General features: G+C 44.3%; 1 protein-coding gene across 1 annotated transcript in view; it reads right to left on the reverse strand.

The window, feature by feature from the left end:
- CD44 (CD44 molecule (Indian blood group)) overlaps positions 1 to 23,481 on the reverse strand; it is an 86,969-nt gene that overhangs the window by 34,824 nt on the left and 28,664 nt on the right. The window contains exons 2-5 of the mRNA XM_054724572.1: positions 16,827 to 16,992; positions 13,377 to 13,510; positions 7,891 to 7,959; positions 5,292 to 5,519 (exon numbers count right to left, since the gene is read on the reverse strand). Of these exons, the coding sequence (XP_054580547.1) occupies positions 5,292 to 5,519; positions 7,891 to 7,959; positions 13,377 to 13,510; positions 16,827 to 16,992 (597 nt within the window). The remainder of the gene's footprint in view (positions 1 to 5,291; positions 5,520 to 7,890; positions 7,960 to 13,376; positions 13,511 to 16,826; positions 16,993 to 23,481) is intronic.

The raw sequence follows: 23,481 nt of genomic DNA on the forward strand, positions 1-23,481 counted from the left end.
CTGCCAATTCTGTAATCATAACGTGCATCAGAAGAACATTAGATAATAGAGGACAAACTGAAAAAAGTTTAAGCAGAGAGACTGAAACCATCATTAAATTCCCAAATACAAAAGTAAGCTGAATTAGATTTCATTTTTTTAGCTATCAAGAAAGTTCAGAAATGACCCAAGGTGAAACATTGACAAGACCGTTTCCTTCACAATGTTTATCCTATGAAGAAGAACATTTCAAACATTTAAAAATAGCATATTCTTTATTCTGCAGTATCTATCTTCCTCCTCCCCCCTCCCTCTCTCCAGCATTATCTTAATCACTATAATATGTAGTCATAACATTGGCACTATTTTCCTTACTTGAGCATTTGTCAAAATAACAAATATAGTTTATTCAATGTCTTAACAGCTAAGCAAATGTAAAGGACAATTTTGATTACTCTCCTTCTATAGAAAGAATACCTAATTATTTTGAAATATGACCAAATCCTCCATCAACGAAAGTTAATAAATGAAGACATGCTTGCAATCTCCCATTATTATAGTCTTTGAATCTTTTCCCACAAAAGCTCTCAGGTCAAAATACTTTGCAGGAGCTTAGGGTTAACAGTCAAAGATCCAGGGAGCTTGTTAGAGGCCTCGATTCTGATGTTTATAAAGCAGCAGGTCATTTCCTACACTTTGCAGCTGATGTTTTAGATGTCCACACAATGATCCCAGGCCTACACATTCCACCTGAAGATCAAGATTTCCCTCTGTTATTACTGACTGTGATAATTAGCAGAAAATAGGAATATGCATTTTCTGATAGACTTTTTTCTAGAGTACTTGCTCTGAAGGACTCTCCTAAGGGAAGCCCCTAAAGAAACAATAATTCTGATTATTTATTTGGCATGTTGCTTAGGAGTATCCAGTAGTATCCCAGACTCATAAATGAGATGGTACCAGACCCTGCTCTCACTCACAATCACGACGGAGCATCAGTAGAAAATGATAACGGATGTCCTTTTCCTCAACACTGAAAGACTTGGCATTCAGGACAACAGATAAGCAGAAGACATAACACTTTACCGGTCGTTGCTGTTGTTTGATCCTGAGTCTTAGGCTGTGAATTATCGAACCAAGACCATATCCAATGAATGTGTTCCTGAGCTGCTGCATGGCTGTTTGAGTGCACAGTGGAAGTAACTGAATCAATCATGAAAACATCGTTTAATGAGGCCTTTCTACAAAGCCTTTACTCTCAGTTCTGTCTATACATAATGTCTGTGTCTATTATAGAATGAAGATTAGGAAAGAAGGATTGAGGCCTGGTTTTACATTTCCACTCTCCTAGAGCCTCCTGGAATCTTAGGATAATGTCAGAAATGCAAATCCTCTATGGGTGTCAATTCAGGGCTACTCATTCTTCAAATGGAATCCCCTGAATACAGGCTCAGGGAGAAATCAAGTAGCAACTTAATCACCTATGATGGAAAGAGATTTTTATATTTACTTGACTGGATGACTCAGCTATGCACTGAAGGTCTTCAACACAGAATTTCATAAAGTTGCTTTTATTCATCTATTTTTGGAGTGTCTTAAGAGATGCACCTGTATCTTTTGCGTCTATCATTTTACCCAGGCAGCTCGTGATGACACCTGGCATTTGAAAGCTCCACTTACACTCATTAACCTCAAGTCAAGCTTCATACTTTAGGTAAGTCAAGCAGGAACTTTGCAAAGGGTATGTGTTCAACGTGTTGAAATCAGATCTCAAGCATCCGTCCATCACTTTCTGTCACTTTTAATTCTAATTCAGAATGTGTTTTCAGAAAGGAAAAACAAACTTTCTCAAGTTAAAAAAAAATTCTGGACTCTGTTCAAATTATAGAAAGGATGGTTGGTAATATTTTACAATTTGAAATCTCTCATTTGACTCTCAAGTTGGACTGAATCCAAAATGTTTCCCTGTAGACAAAGAATGTCAAATATCACCAGAATACACATCTAAACCACTTGTGAAAATCTGATAAAAGTTATAACTTTTTTTCCTTAAAAAAAAGTGATCCTACACATACACATTCTAAAATTTTTGCCTATTATTTCAGGTGGTCTTGTATACCGTATGGCTGTCATTGAATCTAATGGAAGTCAATGAATTCTGGGTTAAAAACTTTGACTCTCTACAGGCCAAATGTCAACCACCTGCACAATATAGTCTATGCTACCAAGGACACATTTGCTCAGAATAAAGAGTAGAGAGATAGGAGCCAATTTCACCAATGATGCCCTGAGATAAACCTGAGCATTCCCTAGAAAATTTGCAGACATCCCATTCTCACCTCAAAAACTTAACAAAGATGCATAACTCATGCTACCCTCACCCTATACCAAGAAGAGGCCAACAGGAAGTAAACATGCAGGAGCAATATAGAAATTGGCATTACTTTTTGTCTTCCTTAAAGGAGTTATAAGAGATTTGGGGGAAAAGGAAAAAGCTACTGCCTAGCCAGCAGAGGTTCCAATTCCCCCCCTCCCCCCACCCAAGTAAGCCATGCCAGATCAAAAAGAGAAAGAAAGAAAGAAAGAAAGAAAGAAAGAAAGAAAGAAAGAAAGAAAGAAAGAAAGAAGAGGGAGGGAGGGAGGGAGGGAAGGAAGGAAGGAAGGAAGGAAGGAAGGAAGGAAGGAAGGAAGGAAGGAAGGAATAAATAAATATATATATATCAAAAACATTCTTGGACACCCAGAAGACAAGAAATAGAGAGTTCCTAGGAAGGAGTCAGTTTCCTGAATGAGTATACGTTTCTGGATTCCAAAGAATTCCAGATCACAGATAGGAAAGGAGCTGATGACATGCCTCCAGGAGGGCTCTTCCAAAAATAACACTTACAGTAAAAGGTCTGCTGGCAATCAAAACCTACCCAGATGGCTGTTCTTATTGGCTTTCCCTACTGCCCACCCACTAAGGACCCTTAAGGAAGGGATGAGCCAGCCAAGCCAAAGAGTGATTCTAGGTACTCAGCCAACCCTCCTCTTGACCTCTGCCCTCCTGCATGCATTAGGGAGGATTCGCAATCACTCCCTCTCACTAAGTTCCAACTCTCAATCCAACAGTCATGATGTTTTGAGAATCTCCTCACTGGGCTTAGAACATGTGGTGTATTTAAGGAACTTACCGGTGCTAACTTTTCTCGCTTGTTATATGCTACTTTCAAGTTTCTCCCTGTTTTCTTTGACACTCTTCTCTGCATGCATTGAATTATTTGGAGCTTCCATTGGTCCACTTGGATCCTATAGCACTTCAGTCACTCTGGGGTTAGCCCTGGACTCACTCTGGCGGACAAATGAGTCTCTCTCTCTCTTAACTACTAAAAGCAACTTAGCTAAGTGCTCTGGAAAGAGGGAAGCACAATTCTCTTCTCAACCCAAATCCTGCATTATGTTTCAGCAAAGCCTCCTAGCACACTCCTTCCTTGCTTTCTGAACAGTGTACAGGCCCCATGAAAGTAGGTCCAACTCCGACTCCTTGGTAACGAGGGCAGCATCTGGCGCAAAGAAGACCTCAAATATTGGCTGAATGCATGACTAGCTTACTAACCCTTACTTCTCTTCTGTATCACTCTCTAAGGGTATTGTCTACTGGATCCTAAGCATTCGAATAAGCCCATTACATAGTAGGTATTCAATATTTGTTTGCTGACTAACAGGCAGAAAAAGTACAGTCCTTAAAAGATGTGCTAGGAATGTTTCTTAAATGTGCTGACTGACTTTCTTAAAACTCAGGTGAAATAATTCCTATGTTAGATAGGCTACTGGCAGCCGGAATGTCAACTTCATCTAGTTCTCACAAGATATAGTTTGTCAGGATTTTCTTCTTTGGGAAATGGAGGTTTAGGGGAAACAGGACCTGCCTCCTGCCGAGTCCAGTAAATTGCTATCTGCCAGCATCTGACCAGATGAGTGTGATGATAAGCTCCTTCCGCAGGGCTACCTTAAGCACCTTTGCGGGCAGGGAAGTCAAGGGGCAGCTAGTAGCCAGCAGCGCGGCCAGCTTGGTCTGCAGAAGTTTCTCTCAAGAAAGGCTGTCTGTGGGACTATAAACAAGGAGTGACAAACTGCTGGCTCCAGAGAGCCAATATTCTGGGCAAGCATGGGCAATCGGCAAGTGCCTGCTTTTTGAAACGCTTCAAAGAATCTGCAGAAGACGACCAGGACCCCAAACCTACGTGCACCACTCACTCAGCAAGCCGCTAACAGAAATGTAATCCACGGCTGAGCACGTAACCTTACATTGATTCACGGGGCTTTGGAGGTTTTCCTGGCTTCTGGGTGACATGGGATGGAAAGGGTCGCCGTCTGGAGCATTCACAACCCAGTAAATCTCTGCCTCGTTCTTTGGAGAGCCGAGTTCCACCCCTCACGAGCCATAGCCAGGAAAAGAACAAATCCACACCATACTAGGAAAGCGACTCAAGAGGCAGACGCCCTGCCTGAGTGTGAATAATCTTCCACCGAAGGAACACAGCCAATCCGGAAATATGTTTTAAAACAAACTCGGGGGTTGGGGAGGAGCAAAGAGGGACGTGAAGAAAGAGACAAGAGGGAGATGTAAATGCTTCCCAATGCAAGCGAAGCACAAGGGGCCCAAACCCAGAGACCTCGAAGGCATTGCTTCCATATTCCCACCCTCCCTGTCCCAAGGTAATGAAGGACCCTCACAGACCAAGCCAGTGCTAAGAGCCTTCCCCTACAGCTGGCATATAAAACTCTTAAGCAGATTTCATTTGATCAGGTAACTCCTCCAGCTATGTTTCCCTAGACCAAAAAACAAAGGACTTGTTCAGAAACGATGGGTGATGAATATGACTGAATATTACACAGTCAATAACGTGAGTATAAATCAGGTTAAAACAGAAAAAAAGATGACGTTAAGAGAAACAGAAACAGAATGGCTTGTATGCATCAGCTGTGGTCCCAGCTTAGGAAAGTCTCATCCAGAGGTGGGTAACAACCAGCGGGAAACAGGCAAAACCGAGAACCATTTCTGCATCAGGCTCGATGTCACCATATCGCTGGGACAAGAGAATAAGGAAAGTTCTAAAAAAAACTTTTGACATGGTACTTCGTATCCCAAGGTAAAGAAAAACAGAATTGCAGGTGGAAAAAAAAGAGAAAATAGCCCACCTCCCCAAATGCCATCACCAGCTTCCAGAGGCGGGAGACACACTGCATGTGAGTGCGTATCACTCAAGAAGGACCAAGATGTTTTTGCAAATGAATCGCTAGTGGGAAGCCCAGTGATTCATTGTCCTTACTGGTGGCGGGGGTGTCCTCCGGGGAGTAGGACACTGAGGGCCTGTCTTGGTCTTCGGTGGGGTATGCAGTCGGAAAGTGGGTGTAGAAGATGTAACTTTCTGAAGTGCTTCTTTCACTGGGGTACCCACTGGTGAAGTCATCCTCAGTAGTGGTGTTGTTGATGTCATCAGGGTTAGTTCTGTATTCGCCCTTCTGGGTGTAGCGAGTACCATCCCGGTTAACAATAGCTGGGAGAGAGAGAAGGCACTTTTAGAATGTGTCCGCTGACGCTTTCTGAGTATAGAAAAGACTGTGAATTGTCACATAAGATGGTGACTGTAAAGCTACTTTTCTTTTTTACTAGGAAAAGCAACACCTACACGACCTGTCTAGTGGGGGGATGCGTGGCTGAAGCATTGAGAAGAGCGTACCCTCCCCTGACCACTCACGCACCTGGGAAATGGAGAGGCGAAAAGAGATTGTGTTTGGGAATCCCCATGTTTGGATTCCAGTGTTGTGTGGCTCCAGACAAGGCAGGTACCTCTCTGAGCTTCAGTTTTGTCATTCCGTTATGAGCATGAGGTAATATTGTGTGTAAAGTGCTTGCACGGTATTCAAAGTACAGTTGGTGCCCAATAAGTGATAAATCTCCTGCCTGGTCCCTATTTCCCTTCTCAAGCACATGTTAACTTTGTGCTATTAGTTCCATCGATTTCCAGAGAGGATAAGAGGGAGGAGACACAGAGGCTAATAGCATCAGCAGGGAATATATAGTTGCAAACCCAAGAAGAATTAGGTTTTCTTTCTAAGGGTACAATTTTGTCAGTTTAAGTCAGTGGTTGGCAAACTCATTAGTCAACAGAGCCAAATATCAACATTACAACGATTGAAATTTCTTTTGAGAACCGAAAACCGACTTCTGCGCATGGGCCATGAAGTTTCAATCACACTGTATGTGCGTGCCCGCACGTGGTATTTTGTGGAAGAGCCAAACTCAAGGGGCCAAAGAGCCGCATGTGGCTCGCGAGCCGCAGTTTGCCGACCACTGGTTTAAGTAAATCCCTACTCCTGACTCAGAAATTATCATGTTTTGAGTCTTGGAAAAGCCTCTGTCATCCTCAATGAAATTCAACCTTGAAATTAGGAAGCACAGATGTATATTAAGATCAAAATCTTCGGTTTAAACAAGAAAATGACTAGAATGGACAGGAGGAGGAAAAGCAAGGATGAATTCATTCATTGTTCCTCCCTGAAAGTATTTGCCGCCTTCAAATCCGGGCTACTCACTGCCCAAGTGTGCATTTATCTGAAGTTATTTTCTGCTGCATTTCATTCACTGGAAGGACTAAAGATTCCTTTTGTCCACCTATCTAGCGTGCCCAAGTGGAACTATTCATAAAACATAAATTTAAAAACATTCCTAAGTCTCAATCACCCTGATAATCTCTGCAGATGAGGATGTGATAAGGAAATATGACCAAATTTGCACAGGTCTGGACTTCAGAAGACATCTGTGGGGTCCAAGGAAGTGGGACATTTATTGAGCCTTTCCTATGGACCAGGCATGCATTAGACATATGCTTTTTCTTAATTCTCAGGGGGGCGGGGGGGAGATCACCTATGTTGTTTCATTACCCAGATGAGAAATGGAGGCTCAGAAAGAGTAAGTCGCTCCTCTAAGTTCGCCCAGGTAGTAAGGTACTGGGATTCCACACCCGGCATGGCTGAGACAGCACATCTCACACTGCAGGCCTCCATTCCTATTGCAAGGCACAGGCCAGGGACACATCCCTCCATAAGTGGGGGCTGGATTTGTATGGTCCAGGGAGATTCTTGCTCCCCTGCCACTGTCACCACTATTCCTAGGCACACTGAGAGGTCTGGCTCTTAGCAGGCACACATTAGGCCTCCTCAACCTGTCATACTTCTCAAGAAGTGAGGTTCAGAGGCAGTAAGATCAGAGTTAATAAGTCGACCTATTTGAAAGTTTTGTTCGGGACACAGTTTTCTACAGTGCCAGATGCCTACTTCTGGGGATCATTTCAGATAATGTTGAATCAGGAAGTTTACACACTTTATAATTATCTTTCAACACTCCAGTTAAAGCAAACACAAAATCTTGGGGGCTAGAATGTCCCTATCCTACCTCTTCATAATCCTCCTCTGTGAGAGAGAATATAGCTTGAAGCCTTCAGCTGCTAGAATTTAAGAACATTATTTCATTTCCCCTACATTTAAATTTATTTTAAGGGTACCTTCTAATGATGTCCAGGGATGCTGGCTTTTCATTTGCAGTGTTTTTTGTTTGTTTGTTTGTTTTAATAAATGCATTCTAAGTAGAAAAGAATGGGTCAATTAAACGGGAAAAAAAATCAATAATAGTGATGTGTTCATAGAAGTGCCCAAAAAAGTGAGAGTGGTTTTCAAATGACTGAAGCTTGAGAAACAGTGCATTGGGTAAACCAGATAACAGTTTTAAGCCATTGAAGAAAAAGCAGAAGGAACATGGAATCATAGCCAATGGGCCTAGCCTTAGGGAAATGACTGCTATTCTAGTCAAATATAAAACATTGAAATACACTTGATCCCTTTCCCAAGAAGGTTAGAAGAGATACGTACTTATGGATATTGGTCCATCAAAGGCATTGGTCAGATTTGTGATTGGGGCACAATCTTCTTTCTCTGGTGCTATGAGGTAGAAAAGAAAAAAGGCATGAGAATGCTAAAAAATATGAGCAAAATCAATTCCCATTTCTTTTAGTTAATTAGGATGGAGTTTTATTATAACTTACCGCAAATATTTTCCTTTTCTGAAATTTGGTTAAGAATCCTGGGAACTTCTCTGGCCTTTGTGATGCATTTTTCATTTTTATTTAGCTTTACACATTTTTTGGAAGCTCACTTGTTATTCTTCCCATCCCAACAAATTCATTCATTAACAAATACATATGTTCTATATCAGGCATTGTGGAAGGCTGGGGCTACAGCGATGCATACGATAGGCATGGTCTTTCTCTAATGAAGCACACATTAGAGTTGCTTGTTGGCAAAGAGCAAGGAAGAAAGGGATGGATGGATGGATGGATGGATGGATGGATGGATGAATGGATAGATGGGTGAATGAAGGCAGGCAGGCAGATTGCTATCACTAGGAAGGCTATTATCACAAATATTTTAAGTGTCCTGCCATAAACCAATTGGTATCATAACATTAGACAAAAACACAAGTTGAACAAAACAGCGTTTGGTTGCTTCCCAGTTCCTAGGAGCTCTTTCCCCGTAGATAAAGGGATGTCCTTTACCTGCCTATTTCTTTGGCCTCATAGTGAAACTAAATGGCAGCTTTACCTATTCAACTAGAGAAAAGCAAGTTTTAGGAAAAGCTCTTCTTGCAAAGGCTGATTCAAAGATTTCTCAGAAGAGAGACTCTTCAAAGAGAAAGTTGCCTCCTTGGAAGGCCATTCCTCACCATCCAATGTAAGCTGGCCCCTCAACACTCCCCCATGCCCGTCACCATCACACATGGTCTGCCCTCATTTCTTCCTCGGGCTTACCACTACCTATAATTATCATGTTCATTTTCCTTGATGACTGCTCCTGGCACATCTCCCAACCCCTACCACCTGCTACACACCCACCTCCATAGAAATATTTAAGCTCCGCAAGATGAGTAGGAACCTTATCTGTCTTGGCCAGGATATTTATGTGTGATGGGGGCAGAGGGGGGCTCAAATATTTGTTGAGAAAGGAAAAAAAAAAGTCCATTCTTCTAGTAAACACCTAAGATGTAAACCCCCCAAATAGTCTGCAAATATAAACAGATAAAAAAACATTTAGATAAACCCTGAATGGCAATGCCATGAGAAAGAATTAAAGGCAGCTCCAGATACATCAGTCCATGTATTCATTATTTTAGGCATTTACTCAACACATAATAATAAAATTTTAAAAAAAGCAAAAAAACTTTTTTCTTGTCCCTGCTTTTGAGGAATTCACAAAATCATGAGGGACAATAATAGTTAACATTCTTTAGATTTTTATAGTTTTCAAAACATTTTTTTCCAATAAATCCCTCATTTGAGAATCAGGGCAAATAGTCCATCTAGGTCAGTGGTTGGCAAACTGTGGCTGGCGAGCCACATGCGGCTCTTTGGCCCCTTGAGTTTTTAGCAAAGGCCAGCTTAGGAGTACCCTAATTAAGTAAATAACAATATACCTACCTATATAGTTTAAGTTTAAAAAATTTGGCTCTCAAAAGAAATTTCAATCGTACTGTTGATATTTGGCTCTGTTGACTAATGAGTTTGCCGACCACTGATCTAGGTGATGCTGAGGAGCAGCTACCCAGTCTGCCAGGGGGACACCACGAGAACTGGCCTGACCTGTGACATGCTTCTGACATTATTACATTATACAGACCCAGAAGCAGACCTTGGGTTATGACTTCTTAATGGCAAGAATGGATGCACTTCCCCCCACCCCACCCCCAAATTCAAACATAACTGCAGGTTACACTGGGAATTTCTAGGAGTTAAGCTGTAATAGAAGGGGGCACGATGTCCAAAACTCTAAGAGCGTTTTGTAAATGATGAGAGCATTTGTTCAAATGGACCCCCTTCATGCTCCAATTCACCTTAACTCTTACAAAGAACATCAGATCTGGCAGGCACACTGGCAGGATGGTGACCCAAATGTGCAATCAGTACGTTCATGCTCCCGTGTCAGACAGCGGGGCCTCATTAGAAGGCCTTTCATTCTGTTTAATGAGCATTGCGTTGCTGGGAGAATCAGGCCTGGTGCGGTCTTCCTGAACCTAAAGATTTGTTAGAAAGACTCTGAGGTGAGCTTCCTGGTGGGCTGCATCTCAAAACCTTGCCTCCACTGCACCAAAAAAGCCAAGGAAATGTTAACTATTCAGTCTAGCCCAGTGGTCGGCAAACTCATTAGTCAACAGAGCCAAATATCAACAGGACAACGATTGAAATTTCTTTTGAGAGCCAAAAACCAACTTCTGTGCATGGGCCACAAAGTTTCAATCACACTGTGCGTGCGCGCCCGCACGTGGTATTTTGTGGAAGAGCCACACTCAAGGGGCCAAAGAGCCGCATGTGGCTCGCGAGCCGCGGTTTGCCGACCACTGGTCTAGCCCGTCACTCAGCCCCAGACTGAAATGCCTGATACATTCTAGGTAGCCAATAAATATTTATTCAATAAATGAGTAAACGAATAAACAAGTAAGTATAGAATCTTCCCTAAATCTCTCCTCCAAAAGCGAGGCTTTTTATTCAAAGCCAATTTTAAAAATGAACTCATTCAAGTGAGTTCTCTGGGTTGTTTACACAGAAGCCACCAGGCTCATGCTGGGCCTTATCGCTGACAGATGAGGCAATAAAAATCACCAAGCCTTTGCAGGGTCTGCCTTATTTTCATTTGTAAACCACAGGCTGTGTTTTACAAAAACATTGCTGAAATTGTAAGCATGCAGAAGCTATCTGCTAAGATTGAGCTGGCTTCCGTCCCTGCAACCAGTTTGCCGGGGGAGGGGTGTTGATCGCATCACTGGGTCCTGCTGGTAGTTCTCAGGCTGAGTTGGATGCAAGGATCTTTCCAATGAGATCCGTCACATTGTGCAGAAGGTTATCAAGATCTGTAGCTTACTTAATACCCCCATCATCTGACTCTAAGCCAAGACAGTTTAATGAAAGGAGTTTATCTTTAGATAAACATTCTTCTCAAGCGCCTTCACTTTTTGTCTTGTTGCTTCAACAAGATTAATTCTCAAGATAAGAAATATGGTCCCGGCTCTTTCTTATTCCACTCTGCCCAGCACAGTACTGAGCGCATATAGCTGATCAACCAAGACTTAAAAACTTCAAGAAAAACTTATAGAAGCAGCCTACCCATATTGAGTAAATTTGGAAAAGAGAAAAAGATAAATGTCACTCTGAATTTCACTACTTTAATACAGCCACTTTGGTATGCAATACACTCCCAGGACTTCTCAACTTTTCAACTAAAGTACCCCCACCCTCCCCCCTACACTCCCCCCCTCCAAATAGGAGGGAAGTGAACAGTACCCTTCACTCACTTCTCTGAGGACAGGCCTGATCTCTCGGGCAAAAATAAGGACAGGGAGGAAAGTCTCAGTAGTAACCTGCCTAGATGACTTCATTTCCAGGCAATAAAACAATGTGAGCTTCTATCTTTTTGAATTAGGGTTCTTTTCAGCAAGTGACAGCAACCTGTAAATCAGGTGAGACAACGTGGATATGCAACAGCATAATTTATTGCAGACATTCACTCAACACAGCTCAGCGGGAGACAGAGCAGGCAGAACCCAGAGACTCTAGGGTAGCGGTCGCCAACCTTTCGGACCTCAAGGACCACTAGCTTGACCACATGTGGCTCCGTGTCCAATTCCTAATTATTTGCATGGGGTTTTTCTCATTCTCATGTCATTAGAATGGACATTCTGGGTTTGGGTATGGGACCTGGGTATGGGCCATGTACTGTGTAGCCTCAGTTGGATTAGCCTTCTTGTGGTCAAACGCCATTTGTGTTCTTTATTCATATGACAGGGAGGAGTCGTCTACAGTTTTCTCCTTATTTTGAGTGTCCCTCCATAGGTTTAGTGCCCTGTATACATATTTTGGTCACTCCATTTCAACTAACCAGCCCTGGTAATTTCTCTTTGTCCTAAACTCTAGATTTTTCCTCTGAATTCTCACTCTGATCACTGCTGCTCATGCAACAGTGGGTGGCATGGCATAATCTAAAGCTATTGATTTGTAATCTCACAATTTCTTTGATGTCCCTACTTTAGCTTAAAAAGCCATGCATATTTTATATTCTACTACCATACATAAAATCTGTGTTTGTCTCATAAAAATAATGCCTTAGGTCATCATATAACAGTATCTGTGTTTGTCTCATATGGAACATGTCTTCAGTCACTTTCCAGGTAATTGAAAGACAGGAAGTCTGCCCTTCCTGTCTAAGGAAAACTGGCACGCCAGGGAGAAGTGTCAAGTTTACCACCTGGTGTCTTTATCATCCCCTTCACACAACCTCAAACCGTTTTGGGGAACAGGAGGCTCGGTTTGAGAAGTAAGATATCTGATTGTTGGCATTCAAAACATTTATGGGTTTGACCCTTCTCAAAAGACCCTGAAGATCCACGATGCAAAGAATTCTTTAGTTTTGCTGGGGCCTGAATTAGACTTGCCAACATGTGTTCTTAGGCCAGTAGTTGGAAGCAAGTCCCTTAGACAGGGAGGGGCCTGGCCAGCAGCCCAGCATGCAAATCTTAAGGCAGTTTCCTTATGCCCTAGTTGTCAGGCTCTCAACTGTTGGGTAGGTAGGGACACTCGACAAGGTCTAAGGCGTACCGTATGTCCTCTCAACCTTCTCTCCGGCCCCAACATATGATCAGTACCTCTGAGCTAAGCCAGTTGCTTTGTACTCCAATGCCGTCCTTGGATTCATGTAACCCCACCATCCAAAACCCCGCAGTGACTTCCCATCACACTGAGAACAAAACCCAAACTCTCAGCCGTGGCCTACAAGGCCTGAGGTGATCTGGCGCCTGCTTACCTCTCTGACTTCATTCCTTGGCATTCTCTCCTCTGAGCGCCTGGCCTCCCTGCTGTTCCCGGAACAGGCCACGTTGCTTCCGCATGCTGCCAGGCTTTGCGGCGGCTACCCACTCTGCTCGTGGCTCTCCCCCGCATTTCACGCAGGGTCTCTCCTAAATGAGCCTCCTCAGAGGCCCTTTGCCTGACCACCTTCTCGGAAGACAGCTCCCCTAGCGCTCTGAAGCCTCTTGCTCTGCCTTCTTTTTTACAGCTCTTCTCTCTCTCTCTCTCTCTCTCTCTCTGGCTTCATAGAAGGTGTTTCATATTTACCAGCTTACTGTTGGCCTCCCCAGCTTAGCAGGCAAGCACCCTATAGACAGGAAGTTTCTCTCTGCTGTAGATGTTCCCTGAACATCTGGAGGCTCTGTGAGTCCCCACGTGAGCCCAGATTGAACCGCTCTTGGCCACGCTGCCATGGGCTTGCCTGCCAAATGCGACCCCAAGCGCAAAGACAATCCACTTGGAACCCACCTGAAGCATTGAAGCAGTACGTGTCGTACTGGGAGGTGTTGGAGGGGAGGATGTACACCCCTGTGTTGTTTGCGGCACAGATGGCGTTGGGGTGGATGCGGGGGATCACCACGTGCCCTTCTATGAACCCGTACCTGCAAAAGAAACAGCAGCGGTTATCCACCTGCGAGGCCGTGACGGTATTTCATCACATCCCATCAAACGACATGTCATGCCGTGCAACGCTTCATTCCACTCACCCCGAAGGGACGTTCAAGGTTTCAGCCAGGGAGTTACGTGAAATCCAAAAATAACAGCAGAGGGAGCGTGAGAGGGATCAAGGCTGATAGAGACAAAGTGGTTTCATTTAGGGCTCTATAAAAGCTTTTTTTTTTTTTTGGGGGGGGGGGAAGAGATTCGTGAAAGAAAATAGTTTCAAATAAAAGTTGTGGTCAGGTCAGTTTGGACAAGCAGAAGGAAGTCCAAGTCCCAGGAGATAAAAGAATGACCACTTCATGATGTGAGATCCACTGTGGCTCTCCATGACTTTCATACCCTTTCAGAAAATGCATAAAATGACCAGCTCCCTTACGATAGAATTAGGTGGCTGATCATTTCAGTCCGCAAATGTCCAATCTGCCTTATTTCCCATCCCCACGCTTCTCTCCCCGCCTCGCCTTTTCCTGTGATCCCTTCATTCAAACTCCGTTACTCTCAACACGAAGGCTTGTTCATATGCCAGGTACATGAGCATTTTGCCTCATGAACATCCAGGCAGAATTTCATTGCCAGTGGAAGTAAATTGGCCGTCATTAAAATAGGAGTAACAGCGATTAAGCCAGTAGATAGCAATGCCTCATTTAGCTCAGGAATTTTCCAGAAGCATCACAGCCAGAGAAGCACTTAAATCGCTCTGCCCCCACCAAGGCATTTCTGGGAGCATGTGGGAGCTGGAGACTCCTTCAGATAAAACATACAGCACCCAGCCTCTTCCATCAGCATCATGGTGGCTACTCACTGCACCGTTTCTCCGGAATATACTAGTAAATGCCTCAAACAAAAAATGAGACGTGGGCTGAGAAAATATCATTTGCAAGGGACGAGGTGGTGGCAGGGGAAAGGCAGAGAAGGAGAAGCTAAATCCAACAGGGTGTCTTTTTAAAAAAAAAAAAAAAAAAATGCAAAGCTAAGGCACAACCTTGATCCTTTTCATCTCTCCTGCCAGTGGCAACAATAGTGCATGACCCTGCAAGAGCCGTGGAAATGGCTGTGAGTTTGAAATTTCCAAGCACGTAGAACTCATTAAGACTCTGTTGCAATGGCAGCTTGCATGACGAATTCCTCACCTAAACCAACAGACTGGTTTCTCCAAAGACTCCTTAGCTTGGTGGGGGGAGGGGTCGCAATTAAATGTTAGTAAGTTTCCATCTATCTGAGAATTGCTACTAATCAGGGTGGGGCAGACAGCTAAGGCGTTCTCATAGCCTGGGACTCTGCCATCTGTGCTATGGCACATAGCTGATTCATTGCTACCTAAGCGAAATTATGGAAATGAGTTTTGCAATGCTTAATTTCAGCGATGGGTGGAACAATAGATTTCTCTGGCATAGCGTTTCTCTTTTTCTTTTTTAAATGATAATACTCGGTGAGCCTACTCCCATCCCTCCCTTACTGCGTGCACCAAGTCTGTATAACACTGACCATCTAGAATCTACATTCCCTTGTTAAGTTATTCCTGAGTTTTTGCCACATCGTGTCGACGGCCGGTTTTGTGTGTCCCACTGTACATTTGGGGATATAAACATTTAAATGTGTGCCTATTGCATGAGTGGGTCGCTGTTCACAGGGAGAAAAGAAATACTCAGCAAATCCGTGCATCGTTCTTGCATCTCCCCTTTGCTCTAGGTCCTTCCATGGGGTTTGGTCATTAAAATCTTGTCCTGGGCTCAGGCGAAGCAGGACCTGAATCTGGACTCCTCCCCATGCCAGTGATGTGGCCCAGGCCGAGCTGGGAACTTCTCTGAGCTTTTGATGCTTCATCCATAAGGAGGGTACTATAATCTACCGTGGTGCCCTCTGAGGGTTAAGTGAGGGGTTGTGGGCAAGTGCCCAGCATCTGTGCGCTTGCTGATTGGGCAGTGCAAACGGTAACAACTTCCCTCTTTTCCCGCCTATGAGAACATTTCTGTATTTTGTAAGTAGGCCTTGTCTGCATTTCACAATCAAAATTCAGCTCACTAAACCCACGCTCTCAGTGGATTTCTCTTGCTGTCCTAGTCCCAGCCGTGGTTAAACAATTAGTCTTGGGAATGGAATCAATGGATTCTTCACTGCAGACCGCAGCACAGGGTGAGCAGCTAGCAGAGCTATCTCCCTTTCTCCGCTCCTTTCATGTTCTCTCCAACATTATCTCTGAACGCATGCCGATGTCTCCTCCAGCTGCTCTCTGCGTTAGGGCAATGCTGCGCAATACCACTGTCTGTGATCATGGGCACAGTCTGTAATCAACACAGGAGCCACTAGCCATTTGTGGCTACTGTGCCACTGAAGAATCCAGGTTTTCATTTCATTTCATTTTAATTAAGTGTAGATCGCCGCAGGTGGTTATGGTTACAGTTTAAGACGTCAAGATTTTCCTTTCCAGCAAGAGCCTCCGCTCTTGCTCAGAAAGTGGGTATCTTCCTACCAAGGACGGAGATTGATGTATTGAATGTTCCTAGTGGCATCCCATGGCAAAAGCACAGAAGGGGTAGCGGTGGACTGGGATGGAAACCGAGCAGTTGTTCAGAGGACTTAAGCGTGTTTCTAGTGAAAACCAACCAAAGCATACACTTCACTGTGGTCTTCACCACAGCTTGCTCTTAAAGGGCACCACTGGCCGGAGGGTTTGAGGAAAGCTCCACGGAGCACATGATCTCCACAGAATCCTCTCAGGAGGCCTTTCTGAGTCCCTCCCATTCTTTCCCAGTCGCTGGTAATTTGTCTTAATAATTTTCATGCCCTTTTTTTGCAACCCTCTCAAACTAAAGCAACATAGAAGAGAATAAAGAAACAGAAAGAGAGGGGGTTGTTTGAAAAACCTGCTTTAAGCCAAGTCTGCAGGGCCTAGACTCCGCCAGGCACATGTTTATCTTAATCACTGTTATTTTGTTTACGTTTTCTTGTGGTTCCGACAAATAATATTGCACGTTTCTTCAAAGCCAGGAGAGCGCCAATGTGGAAGCACTGCAGGCGTTAGGATTCCAGCTGTTGACCCTTAATGGCCTCCTCTGGGCAGCCCCGCTGTCATTTACAAAGGTGTCTTTAGAGGGCTTCAAATTCCCGCTGTCAGGCAAGTTCCAGATGGACTTGGCCAAATTAATAGGTGAGGCCTACAGGCAATCATCCAATCAGATACCAGGGAGGAGCCTTCCCGGTGCTAAGCCCCACCCCCTAGGCCAAGGCAGCCAGGGCTCTGCAGTGGGCTCTCACCTGCAGGTCTCAAACCCCACATCCAGGGCTTTCTGCATCTGGGCCATGGTGGGCAGGGTGCAATCGAAAGCCTTGCAGAGGTCAGCTGCCTCAGTCCGTGAGATGCTGTAGCGACCGTTTTTCTCCACATGGAATACGCCTGCGTACCGGCAGGTTACATTCAAATCTATGGGATGAAACAAGAAAGGTTAATATTCGTTTGCATGCATAATTAGGGAGGCGTAAGAAGTTTGTTTTTTGAGCAGCCTCATTCAAAAGCCAAATAAACTTCTCTCCTGCTCCAACATTCCAAAGCACCACCACACTAAGCTCAGATCTGAGCTAAGACACAGTAAAGTCACATCACTCTGACTTTCTCTCCATCGATTGCTGCACAACAAACTCTTTTAAAAGCATATGATTGGGAGCGCAGCTAACCACGTTGGTGTTGCTTGCTTGAAATCGAGTTTTGCTCAAACAAACTCTTAAAATGTTGAATAAGCCTCAGTTTGTCTCTTAACACTGCGACACTGGAAAATGGCACAGCCACTTTAGAAGGCCATTTGACGGTCTCTTACAAAACAAGCGTTCTCTTACTATTTGATTCAGCGATCACACTCCTTGGTAGTTACCCAAAGGAATTAAGAACTTATGTCTACACAAAAACCTACATACAGCTGTTTATTCATAATTGCCAAACTTTGCAATCAACCAAGATATCCCTCACTAGGTGAATGAATAAGTAAAAATAGAAAGCATATGACTTATGTCTGATTACTAAAGCAATACAAACTTGTTGAAAACTTACAAAATTCTGGAAAGTAATGAAGGAAAAGCCAGTCCCCCACTAAGAAAGCATTGCTAACATTTTAAACATTTTGTTGCATCTTCTTTCAGTTTGTTTTCTGAATATGTGTATGTGTGTTTCTAGTTAAAATAATACTAAATATACAATTTATATTTGGAGTCTTTTCTCCCCACTTAATCTTATATGACGAGCATTTTCTCACAATCATGTGGTCTCGCTCCCCTGCTTAGAATCTCCACTGACTTCCAGCTGCACCCAGATTAAATTTCCTTATTACAGCTGATAAAATGTACATGTTCTAGCTCCTATCTCCCTCTCTAAACTTTAAGTAGCTCATTCTGCTCCAGGTACAGAGCTTCCCTTCAGTTCCTTTGGGCATTCTGGGCTCTTTCCCACCTTCCAACATTTATATCTGCCTTTCCCTCTGTCTGGAATGTTCTGTCCTCAGATTATCCCATTCTTGTTTGTCAACTCCACATCACCTCTTAGCGTCCTTCCCTGAACACTCTAATCCAACTCGAGGCGCCTCCCTCGCCTCACCTGGCGTTTGTGTCTTCACAGCAACGTGTTTATTTATTTGTGCGTTTAGTTATTATCCATCTGCCCTTTCTGTGATGGAAGCTCCTAAAACAGGAAAGGCCTTCCACCCATTTACAGCTGTGTTCTAATGCTCACAACAGTAGCTGACAGAGAGGGGATGCTCAACGAATATTGTTGGATGAATGAACGACTCATTGAAGCATCTTCAAAAACACACTTCTGACATCTTGACAGATAGGTCCCAGGCCTGGTGTTTGCTCCCAAGAGTTAATGACATTGCATAGGAAACCTAAGTGCTATCCATTGGTGAAAGTGATTTGAGCCAAGGACTTCTGGGAGTTTTGCAGGTATTAATCTGAAATCTCAATGAGGAGCTGAACAATCCTCTGGTTCCATAGGATCCTCGGTAACAATCTCAAAAGACTGAAAAGGCCTTCACTGAAAACTCATTCTTTTTCTGGGACTGTTATCCCGGTTTGCACTTGAGTAAGCTCCAACACCGAGCGGTTAAGTTATCGACACTGTCCTGGTGAAGCCTAATTGCTCCTGAGCACTTCCTTGAGCCTCCAAGACAGGACTCTTGGGCTCTGGCCGACAGCTCCTTGGGGACCTTCCACATGGTGGACCTGGTGCCAGGCCAGACATCACTGTGTTAGTTACGAGCCAGGTCTGGATTCCGATGGATCTGGCTTTAACTCAAACTCTCTCTCTCTCTCATGTGTGCCGGTCTGCAGATCATCAGGAAGATTCTGCATATTAATCGGCAAGAACATGGAGACTCTGACTTGCCCAAGGAAGTGAGGATTTCTGTCTAAAGCCTGTAGTCACTTTCCAGAATCTCAGGTGCTTCGTTCTATACTCTGAGCCAATAACCCGGGTAGGGGAAGCCCACTACTGCATTGTCCCTGGGTACCCGGAACCTCTGGGGTTCTGTGTTGCATCATCTTCCGAGAACCCTAGGGGGGTGAGTTTAATGTATATCTGAACATATTATAGGTGGAGAAACTAAAGCTCAGAAAAAGTAAATGACTTTCCCAGCTATTAAGTGGCAGAGCAGGAATTTCATGAATTTCATCCTAGATCTGTTTAGATATCTGTTCCAAACCACCTTGCCACTTGCCCCAGGATCCTGTGCTATTAGGACAATATTTCGCTCTGAAGGAGAGAGGAACGCCTAAGCTACTGGGCATAAGAGCAGAGAGAGGGTCAGTATTACTGAGCTGCACAGGCAACCAGGGCTCTCTCCTTTCTGAGCAGGAAGCACGTTCCCACACTAGAAAACAGTGTCAGACCAGTGCAGATAAGTGAACTGGTAAACTCCTACATGCCCTCTCTTGACTCAGAAAACAGTGAAAGAAGAAACAAGCAATGAAGCTTTGAAAAGACGTACTAGTAAGCCAATCTCAACTGGTTTTCCTTGCTTTTGTTTGCATCATTAGCATGTAGGTGCTTTAAAAAAACTTCAGCAGTAGGAGAAATGGAGAACATGTGTTCTTGTGTGAGATTCATTCCTTTTTGGGTGTAATGATGTCCCTCTTGGCCAGTCACCCAGCACGTGGCTGATGAAGCAAACGGAGCACAGAGGAGGGAACCGCACAAGGCCCTTTTGAAATCCTGTTTGTCTTTACTGACATTTTCAGCTTTGGCCTCTGTTGGCCAATCTCAGCAAAGGGCAACTGTCATGCTGGGTGGCAGCCCTTCCAGGGGCTCTCCTTGTCTAGCCCACCAAAGAAAAACAAAGCGTCCCCATTCGCTTCTTGGAGGCGAGGCTGGTAGGGGAGACTTCAGTAGATGGCAGGAGAGGCCCACTGCCTGGCAGTGCTCAGCCAGGCGGCTGCTGTCACTCCCAGGTTAGAAAGAAAGGCTGAGGCGTGGCGGTGGTTTGGCGCTCCATGGCAGTTTCTATCTTATTAAAATAGATTCTAGTTTGCGACCCGGCACACAGATATGCAAATGCAACAGGAACCAATTCAGGTTGAGACTTTTGAATAAAGCCCTTCGTGCCACAGCCAGTGTAACTTGAGAGACCATACCCGCATGCATTGTGTGAGTGTGTCTATATGTGTGCAGGCAAGTAGTGGTGTATGGTTGTGTGTACTCTGCACAGCCAAAACAGGAAGAAACAGGTGAACTTAATCTTCAGCCCTGGGTTTAAACAAGGCCTGACATACAGTAAGCATCAGCCAAGGGCTGCCAAATGGAATGAAGAGATTCTATGCAAATGTGAAAATTCCACAGCATACGCTTATCTTAATTTCATGAAGTCCAACTCTTAATCCTCTTGGCATTCGGCCATCTGGAATTGCAAAGATGGCGCCAAAACGTCATTTCAGGTCAACTAGCCCATGAGTGTTCAGTTCTTTCCCTCTGAGTCCTTCATACCTTAAAAAGGGACCAAACCTTCAGGGCTGTGTGTCCTTCCAGTCCTGATAACTTATGACGACTTCCCAATGGGCTTCCTTAACACTTATGCAAACCAAAATTATTACCCCAAAGGGTATTATTAATAATACCAACGTCAATAACAGTAGCTAATACATCTTGTGCATTTATTATGTATATGCTGGGCACTATTCTAAGCACTTTACAAGGACTGACTCATTTTACCCTTAAAACAACCCTAGGAAATGGGTACCATTGCTATTCCCATTTTCCAGATATGGAGACTGAGGCACAGAGAGGGGGAAAACATGCCCAGGTTCCCAGAGCTGGCAATGATGGAGCTAGGATTCAAATCCAGCCAGTCTGGCACCAAGAGTCCACAGGCTTATCCACTACTTAACTGTACACTTGACTTAAGTAACTTTTTATGGCCTCTCAGCACCCCCAATGTATGGCTGCTAATATTCCCAAGGTCTAAGTAAAATTAGAGCAAGACTGAGGCATGAGTAGCCATGGACTACAGATCACTGGCGAGCCCCAGTGTCTGTGGCAATGGTACTGGCCACACTGCAAACCCTGAAGACACGCAGGACTCCTGAGATGTCTGTATGCCTCTCCTGAGAAATAGAGGCCCCCGTGATTAGGGATCTGCTGTGACTCAAGAGGCTAATAGCAACTGGCTGATGTGTCTTTCAAATAAGCCTTTCCAACTGGAAATAAATCAAGAACGTTTTCCGTTGAGCCCTCTGGTCTCCAATAAATCTCCTGTATCACGTAATAAATTAACAGTCCCAAGTTCCTCCCTCTGAGACACCCAAAGGGCAACATCAATGGGTTGAGGCCCCTTTTAAATTCAGGGTGGAACCAGAAGCAAGGAGGCATCGATCGGACTATCGGGCCTCAGAGGGAGGATAGGGGAGGGTAGGGGGAGGGTGGGGGGGAGGGGGAGAGTTCAACCAAAGGACCTGTATGCATGCATATAAGCCTATCCAACGGTTAAGTTCAACAGGGGATTGGGGCATGCGTGGGGAGAGGGGTGGGATGGGAATGGGGGGATGAGGACAAATATGTGACACCATAATCAATAAAGAAATTAAAAAAAAAAAAAAAAAAAAAAAAAAAAGAAAGATGTGAGAAGCAGGGTACCAAGAGAAGAGGTGAGCATTTGTGAATGGAGAGCTGTCTTGTTAGTAATAAATTCAGTTGAGAGTGAATTTAAGCATAAAAAAATAAAAAATAAAAAATAAAAATAAATTCAGGGTGGAGCCTCTCTGGAGGGCGAAATGCCACCCGGGCCATTAGGGTGGCCAAGAGGACAGAGGGGTCACGGGGCCCAGCACCCAGGGATCTCTTCACCAACATGGGAAGAGGTTTATCAGTGTGAGCTTTTAGGAAGATGTAAAAAAGGAGCTCTCTAAGAGTGTCTATTGTTTAACCTACTCTGGCACCAAACTCACATGAAGGTTGGTAGTTCAGGATTCTGACCTCTGTGCTGCCCTCTATGCTGCCGATTATGGCAGGTTCTGGGTAAAGTCATTCCTACTTGGATAAGCCATAGCTGACCCATGACACCATTAATCTTAACTTTATTTTCCACCAGCCTCAGATCAAGGGAAATAGGTTTCTCTAGTAAAATCACCCCACCAACGTTTCCAAAACTTTGCCTAAATTGCAGGGCCTGAGACGAACAGCTTCTTGGTTTTTACCCCAGTTGTTTCCTGAGTAGCAGAAAATCACAGGACCTGCTGGGAGTAGAGCATCTGTGTAATTTTCACCCAACTTGCCATTACCTACATCTTCCCAAACTCTCCTGAGAGGTGAGTGGGGGTGGGGTGGGGTGGGGTGTCACACAGCTGGCTAGCCATGGAAGTTTTCAACCTGGAATCTACACGCTGATTTTTAGGGGATCTATACAACTGTGCAATTGTATGCAAAATTTGTGTGTACGTATATAGTATGTGCGTGTGTGTGTGTGTGTGTGTGTGTGCATGTATATGTAGGTGTTCTAATGGGAACAACATCCTTGGGTCTCATTAGTTTCTCAAAGAAGTCTGTGACACGAACACAAAGAATTACAAGGAGCCCAGCTGGTGTGGCTCAGTTGGTGGCCAGTTGTATTCCTGGTCAGGACACATACCTGGGTTGTGGGTTCAATCTCTGATCAGAGCATGCAAGGAAGGCAATCAATCAATGTTTCTATCTCACATTGATCTCTCTCTCTCTCTCTTTAAAAGCATTTCCTCAAGTGAGGATTAAAAACAAAAACACAATTACAAGGCTTGTTCTCTCCAAGGCCTCTTCAGTAATCAAATTCCAGGATTCTGGAATTTTGGAACTTCCCTGTGGGCTTCATGACAGCATCAGTCTCTCCATCATCATGTCCCCAGGACCCAGCACAGTAGTGCACAAAATAGGCACAGCTTAAACAACTGAATGAACGAATGTTCTCTTTCTCCTCCGTCCCTGACAGGACAAGCACATGTGTGGGGGGCAAAAAAGAGCCCCTCTCAGGTCCATTCCCCACATCATGTCTGAAGCATCGCCAGCTGGGCCTTGTTGAAAATTCCCTATTGGACACTTAATATGTTCTTCAACCGAAAGCATTTGCTTCTGGGAAATGTTGCTGTTTTCCCTGGAAACAAAGGTTTCAGAGACCAACTTTCAGTTTTGTAACTGGCTTTGTCTGAATTCTAAAACGTCTTCTCAGCGACGGGCACAGCCTTTTTGCATCCTGTCACGGGGCCATTTCTGAGGCCCGGATCTCCGGAGGGAGGATGCCAGACACAGTGGGCCTCACGTGAGGACCACCAGCAGATGATGTGTCATCATACTGTGCCAGAGACCTCAGTTCTCCAAAACAGACTTCTCCAGATGGTTCAAAATAAACTAATTTATTTTCCAACACGCACCACCCAGATGTGTCTGGTCCCTATCTGTCATCTCAGG

Source organism: Eptesicus fuscus, chromosome 13 (assembly GCF_027574615.1).
Source record: "Eptesicus fuscus isolate TK198812 chromosome 13, DD_ASM_mEF_20220401, whole genome shotgun sequence".
In the NCBI taxonomy this organism is placed as follows: Eukaryota; Metazoa; Chordata; class Mammalia; order Chiroptera; family Vespertilionidae; genus Eptesicus; species Eptesicus fuscus.